Source organism: Toxorhynchites rutilus, chromosome 2 (genome assembly GCF_029784135.1).
Source record: "Toxorhynchites rutilus septentrionalis strain SRP chromosome 2, ASM2978413v1, whole genome shotgun sequence".
NCBI lineage: Eukaryota > Metazoa > Arthropoda > Insecta > Diptera > Culicidae > Toxorhynchites > Toxorhynchites rutilus.
In genome coordinates, this window is record NC_073745.1 from 20,867,206 (window position 1) to 20,874,982 (window position 7,777).

A 7,777-nucleotide genomic window follows, 5' to 3' on the forward strand; every position below is an offset into this window, starting at 1 on the left:
CATCTACAACAAGTCGCTTTCGCAAGCAGTATTCCCACAATGCTGGAAAAAATCCATTATGTTCCCAGCGTTTAAGAAGGGCCACAAGAATGATGTAATGAATTACCGCGGCGTGACGTCACTATGTGCAGGATCCAAATTATTTGAAATTCTGATAAGCAATGAAATGTTTCGAATTGCAAAATCATATATTTCCCAAGATCAACATGGTTTCTTTCCGGGGAGGTCTACAGCTACAAACTTAGTACAATTTACCTCGTTGTGCTTGAAATCCATGGAACAGGGAGGGCAAGTCGATGTGGTGTACACGGATCTAAAATCTGCGTTTGACAGAGTGAACCACAAAATCCTTCTGTCCAAGCTAGACCGCCTGGGAGTTGCGACGAATCTCGTAAAATGGATGCAATCATACTTGACGAACCGTCAGCTTAACGTTAGGTTAGGGACTACCGAATCTGAACCGTTTACTAACCCCTCCGGTGTCCCACAAGGTAGCAATCTTGGACCATTATTGTTCTCCTTGTTCTTCAATGATGTCTGCTATGCCGTGCCACAGGGATGTCGAATCATATACGCCGATGATTTCAAAATATATTGGCACGTGAAGTCTGTCGATGACTGCAGGATGTTGCAAACGATCATTGACATTTTTGCGAGTTGGTGCAGGCGAAACTATCTGATCATAAGCGTGAAGAGTACAGTCATCTCATTCACTAGGAAGAAAACCCCTATTATCTGGACCTACCACATAGGGAATGAACCATTGGAAAGGACACGCGTTGTGAAGGACCTCGGTGTAATGCTGGACTCAGAGCTAAACTTCCGTGAACATTATGACTATGTCATCAACAAAGCCAACCGAAACCTAGGGTTCATCTTCCGGATATCCGCTGAATTCCGTGACCCATACTGCTTAAGATCTCTGTATTTCAGTTTAGTCCGGTCCACATTGGAAACAGCGGTTGTAGTAGGTTAAATATTTCGAGGTAAGGGCAGGGTTGGCAAGAAAATTAACTTCAGAAAATGCGACACCAAATACTGCGACTACACACACAAACAACGTCCCTCATGTACATGCTTCCGTGCGACTTCCTCAAATAAACCTACCAGAGTTTGATGGCAATTTCCAAAATTGGCTTCCGTTTCACGACACTTACGTGGCTTTAATCGACTCCTCGGTGGAACTAACCGACAAACAAAAGTTCCATTATTTGCGTGCTTCTCTGAAGGGCGATGCTTTGAAGTTGATCGATTCTTATGCGATGAGTGAGGCTAATTACAGGGTGGCTTGGGATAGTCTGGTTGATCGGTTCTCCAACAAATACCTCCTCAAGAAACGTCATTTGAACGCCTTGTTCGAATATCCTAGAATCAAGAGGGAATCAGCGACTGGCCTGCATAAACTCATCGACTGTTTCGAACGTAACACGAAGATCCTGGATCAACTAGGGAAGAAGACGAATGTATGGGGAGCGATGCTGGTGCATCTAATGGTCTCGAAGCTGGACGAGGTCATTCAGAAGCGTTGGGAGGAAAATGTCACACCGGATAGAGAACCGTCATACGCTTCATTGGTCGAATTCCTCAAAAGGCAAACTCGGGTGCTGGATGCTGTCTCTGTCGATCAGCAGATGTTCTCCACGTCTTCGTCGTCATCCAGTGGTAGCAAATTCCGTCCAACTAAAGTTTCGGTTAACTCGGCGACTGAGAACTCGCTCCCAAGCTGCTTCGCCTGCAGTGAGAAGCATTGGATTACTCGGTGCCCAACTTTCGCTAGTCTTCCGGTGGATAAACGGCTGCAGCTTACAAACTCCAAGCGGCTCTGCAGCAACTGCCTGGGTCGGAATCATTTAGCGAGAGATTGTGCGTCTAAATTTCGATGCAAAACGTGCTCCAAAAAACATCATTCGTTGCTGCATCCTGGTTTCCCTGGTTCTGGATCTAGTTCTGCTCCTATCCCCACTGCAGCGAATGACAACGGTAACACTTCTGCTCCATCAATTTCCGGCGGCGCTTCGAACTCTGGTCAATTGGTTTCTAGTTCGGTAGCATCAGTTTCAACCAACATGGCGATGGGGCAGCCAAGGTCACACTCATTTCTACTCACGGTTATGCTAAACGTGAAGGACGTTTGGGGAAGGGCCCACCACGCAAGGGCACTTTTGGATTCTGGTTCCCAAGTCAACCTGATGTCGGAAAATCTCTGCAAGCTCCTTCAATTATCACGGCGGGATAAGAAGGTAGAAATAACTGGAATAGGACGATCACGAAGCCGCACGGCTTTCGAAGTTTCCACCACAGTTCCTTCTCGGGTGCAGAATTTCTCGACGTCATTGGACTTTCTGGTTCTGGGGCAGGTCACCGACGACCAGCCATCTGTCTCGCTTCCACAAACTCAACGGAAAATTCCACCCGATATGGTTCTAGTCGATCCTGAATTCAACATCTCTGGTCCGATCGATTTGGTATTGGGTGCACAGTACTTTTACGATTTCCATGTACGCGATGGTGGCCGGTTGCAAATTCGCAAGGTCGACGATACGCTTCCAGTATTTGTCAATACGGTGTTCGGATGGGTGGCAGCCGGCGAAGCAAAACGCATGGATGAATCAACACGGGTCAGCTGTCACGTTGCCAAGGTAGAATCTCTGGACAAGGCAATCGAAAAATTCTGGACGGTTGAAGAGTTGACGATCAAAACGCCACGGTCACAGGAAGAGGAGGACTGCGAGACGCACTTCGTGAACACATTCACACGCGATGACACCGGCAGATATATCGTGCGATATCCCAAACGCATGAACTTCAGCAGCATGGTTGGCGAATCGAAGCAGACGGCTCTGCGACGATTTCTTCAGACAGAGAAACGATTGGAACGAGACCCAAACCTACGATCGCAGTACGTGGATTTCATGAAGGAATACATCAAGTTGGGCCACATGAAATACATCGGTGAAGCAGACGATTCTCGCTTGGATAAAGATAAAACGGTCTGCTACCTTCCCCACCACCCGGTATTTAAGGAATCTAGTTCCACCACAAAGGTACGGGTAGTCTTCGATGGATCGGCGAAAACTTCCACAAATCATTCGCTGAACGAAGCTCTACTCACCGGCCCTACGATTCAGGATGAACTCTTGGATCTGATGCTCCGCTTCCGGAAACATCTTATCGCTTTGGTCGCTGATGTCACGAAAATGTACCGGCAAATCTTAATCCACCTCGACGACATTCCCCTTCAACGAATCCTGTGGCGATGTGATCCATCAGAACCAATTCAGGTGTACGAGCTGCTAACCGTCACGTACGGCTTGTCCCCATCGTCATTTCTCGCCACACGTGTGCTGAAGCAACTGGCTTTGGATTCCGCTCAGAAGTACGAACTTGCAGCACGGATCGTGCAAGAAGATTTTTACATGGATGACTTTCTCTCAGGAGCAAACACAGTAGAAGAAGCCATAAAACTCCAGAAGGAAGTCCGATCACTACTGGCCGAAGGGGGCCTCGAGCTGCGTAAATGGAGCTCCAATAGTCCAGAAGTCCTGGAGAACTTACCCATCGGAGCGCTTGGAGGAGAAACAATGCTGCACTTCGAAAAGTAAAGGACGATATGAGTAAAGGCGTTTACATTTTCGACCGACGCGCCGAAGTCGCCTACTTCGCTGTTGTTCGATGCAAAGGATCGGTTCAGTGCGAGCACTTTTCACTGCACCAACATCGCGTGCATCATTAGATCACGCTTGCCTCGAAATTTTATTGCCCCCGGCAATGCGTTCGTTTTTTGCAGGGCTCGAGCCAGCCTTCCTCTTCTTGCTGCTCATCCCACACTATGCGAAGCGTCCAATTTATGACACGGAAAGAAAAACACACGATACGAATAACGCGAAAAATGAACTGGAAAAACCACACGACGATATCCAAGTTAAATTACCCCTGGTGGGGTCCAATCTTAGATTCAAGCGCAGCGAAAGCAAAGTGAACTGGAATGCTCAACAGTCCGATGTCGAATGAAAGTTTGCCTTTTTTTTTTTTTTTTTTTTTTACAACTTAAATGCATTTTTATTCAGATGTTTTGCTATTTGCATACATATTTTACAGTTCAAGTGACACAGTCTGGGCTTTACATCTTTGGTTCAGCTTTTGGATTTAAAATCATACTGTTGAGCAAAAGTTCCTTATTTTTAATTTGACAGTTGTTCACCATTTTAATGGTATTGTTTGAAATTAAATTTGAAAGAGACTACTTATAAACTACTAACTAACTAACTAATAACCAACTAACTAATCTACTATATACAAATTTTTTATCAGGTCAAATTCAGAGGATCTAGATTTCTCAACAAATTTAGCTTTTGTTTCATACATAAATGCATCTAGTTTTTGGATATTAGCCTCTTGGTGTAGATCCGAGATCCTTGTGTCAAAAGGACGATCAAAAATCATCCTCAATGCACGATTTTGCGCCACTTGGAGTTTGTTCCTGTGAGTCTGAGCACATGACCCCCACACCACAATTGCATAAAGGATGGCAGGAGCTATGATTTGATTGTGAACGGCCAGTTTGTTCACCTTTGAGAGACGGGATCGTCGACAGATCAGAGGGTACAGAGATCGAACCAAAGCGGAACACCTATTCTAATTCTTCTACACGTGCTGACGGAAGAGGAGTTTCTGATCTATCACTAGCCCCAAATATGTTACTTCAGCGGACCACTCAACCATTGTGCCATTCATCACCACAACGCAAGATGGAGGAGGTTTGAGTTTGGGAGACTGCCTGTGCAGGAACATGATTGTTTGGGTTTTGGAGGCATTGATTTTAATTTTCCATATGTTAGCATATTCAACAAAGGCGTCAAGGCATCGTTGAAGCCTGTTTGTTATTTCACGAGGCATCCTCCCCTTGACGTCAATTGCGGTGTCATCTGCGAACAGAAAGGACGCGCAGCCATCTCCCAGGGGAGGAGTGTCAGAGGTGTAAAGGCTGTACAGCAAAGGGCCCAGCAGACTTCCCTGCGGGACCCCTGCCTGGATGGAAAATGTGTTTGACAAACAGCCATTCAACGATACCCTGAACGACCTTTGCTGAAGGTAACACCGGATGATTTTCACGAGATAAATTGGAATGTTAAAGGAACAGAGCTTATATACAAGCCCGTCATGCCAGACACAGTCGAAAGCCTTTTCGACATCCAACAGTGCCAAGGCTGTGGACTTGGATACAGCCCTGTTCCTTTGGATGGTGTTCATCACTCTCACTAGTTGGTGGATAGTCGAATGCCCCCGTCTAAACCCAAACTGTTCAGGCAGGAGGATGTTGTTGACCTCTACAAATTTTTGCAATCGGAATAAAATGATTTTTTCAAAAAGTTTGCCCAGCGCTGAAAGGAGGCTGATAGGTCTGTAGCTTGAAGGTAGAGTTGGATCCTTCCCGGGTTTGCGGATCGGCACGATCTTCGCTTCTTTCCAGATGCTTGGATAATAGTGCAATTCCAAGCATCGATTGAAGATGTTGCTGAGCAGCGATTAGACTTTGGGAGTGAGCCTTTTCAGGATCAGGTTGAAGATTCCATCAAACCCGGGAGCCTTCATATTCTTAGTGGCCTTCAGCGCTGAGCAAACTTGTTCTGCATTGACCTTATCTTCCCGAGGTATGGCACAAGGGGAGGTATCTAGTTCTTGGACGCACTGCGCAACCTGCTGTTCGAGCGGACTAGCCATATGCGAGCCAAGCAAATTCGACGATGCAATGTGATTGCCTATCGCATTCGCTTTCTCAATAGGCGCAACGAGGAGACTATCGCCGACCTTGAGAGGAGGAACTGGTTTCGGATGGTTTCTCAGCACTTTGGCAACCTTCCAAAATGGTCTGGAGCGATCATCCAAGTTTTGTACGGTGCGCCCGAAGCTGTTGTTTCGAAGAGAGACCATCCTGGAAGCAATCTGCCTGTTCAGATCGGCCATCTCTTCCTTTCTGCCGAGATCCCCGGTCCTCTGAAACTGGCGTCTACGCACATTTCGCAAGCGGATCAATAGTTGAGTGTGAGAGTCAATAGCAACGAACTTACCCCTCACAGGAACACGCCGCACACACGCCACATCAGCCACGGAGATGGCGTATTGAAGTCCCTCTAATGCTTGGTCGATGTCCTCCACTGAATGCAGCAGCGGGTTCTCCTCGAGGTGATGGTTCACCATCCTTCCAAACGCCAGCCAGTTGACGTGATGGTAATCCTTTCGAAGGTAGACGGCTGGAACAATGTTGACCCCTACATCCTCCTGCCTTTGTTTCAGCAACCACCGGAAGGTGATCGGAGCTGAGCTCGTTTACCGCCACCGGCTTGGTCAGCATGATGTTTGAAAGGAAGATGTCCAAAGCCGATGGATTTCCCGCAGGTGAGGTGAAGGTCGGCTCGTCCGAGAACTGTACCGCATACTGCCCATGTTGCGCGTGGTCGAAGAGAAACCGCCCGTTTTGATTTTGTCGGTAGTTCCGCCAATCCTCATGGCGGGCGTTGAGATCACCCCCAACAACAAAGCTAGAAGAGGTGCGAGTGATGGCAGTCAAGTCATTTTGGAACTGACGCGCCATCCTGTTGCTGTTCGGACACTGATGAGGACAGTACACGGCAATGAAATGGATGTTGCCGTTTGTCAATGCGACCTCCACACTAATCGCCTCGATGACCGACGTGCGAACGTGCGGAAGTATGTTGAGCTTCAGGCCGTTCCGTACGATGACCGCAACACCGCCCCCCCTAGAGCTGGTGCGATCAAGCCGGATGATGTTGTGATCCGGCAGCCAGAAACTGTCACCGGATTTTAGGTGGGTCTCTGAGAGCAGACCCACGTCGATGCTGTGTCTGCCGACAAAATCGGCAAACTCGATGGCTTTTGCTCTCATCGAGCAAGCGGCAATTTTCAGAGACCTAAGAGCCATATTCAATGATAAACTTACCAAGCACATTCATCTGCTCGGGCTTGTTGCGGCACGCGCGGAGGGCGGTCGTCATCTTGTCAAAAATTTCCAGTAGCTCCGTCGGGGTGAACTTTTCGGAGTTGGTTTCAGTTTGTGGTGGGCGCCAAAATCCAGGGGGAGTGGGAGGCGAGCGCTGTCCGGCGGGCTCGCCGGAGGTACGTTGAGGAGGGGCAGCTCGATCCCGAGCGCTTGGATGAGTTGTTTGCTGAGTGGGGCGAAGCGGAGGAAAATCTTCTGCTCTAAACGACTTCTCCTTCCTCCGCCCCGGTTGATTGTTGATAGACGCCTGCTTGCGGATATGTTTGAAATTTTCGCGTTTCGGGCATTGCCGGTCCGAACCCTGATGAGCGCCGCCGCAGTTGATACATTTGTACTCCACTTTACCAGCTTTGTCCACTGGGCAGTCACCAGTGGCGTGGTCCTTAGCACACGTGCTGCAGCGAGGTTTGATGTTACAGTTGCGGGTGCCATGTCCAAAATTCAGGCACCGCTGGCACTGGGTGACGTCGCGACGGCCGCCACGGTAAGGTTCCCATCGGATTCTCAGGGAAAAAAGAGAGCGGAACGCTTTGAGGGCATTCAGCGTCACCGTCCCTTTCTGAAAGTGCACCAGAAACAGACAGTCCGGGTACATCTTCTCGTTTTCACCTCTACGTTTCATCCGGTAAATGGCGGTTACGACTAGCTTAAACCGATCCTTGAGTTCAGCGGTGATCGTCTTCGGGTCGTAGTTAGACAGGCCGCGAATAACAGCCTTGAAGGGTTTGTCCCCCGGGATGTCGTGGATGAAAAACTCAA

The 7,777-nt window shown here is 48.3% G+C and overlaps 1 protein-coding gene across 1 annotated transcript; it reads left to right on the forward strand.

Moving 5' to 3' along the window:
- The first annotated feature begins 1,262 nt into the window (after positions 1 to 1,262).
- Positions 1,263 to 3,602, forward strand: LOC129765590 (uncharacterized). The gene has a single exon (XM_055766003.1). The coding sequence runs from the start codon at positions 1,263 to 1,265 to the stop codon at positions 3,600 to 3,602; it is 2,340 nt and encodes a 779-aa protein (XP_055621978.1).
- The last annotated feature ends 4,175 nt before the right edge of the window (positions 3,603 to 7,777 follow it).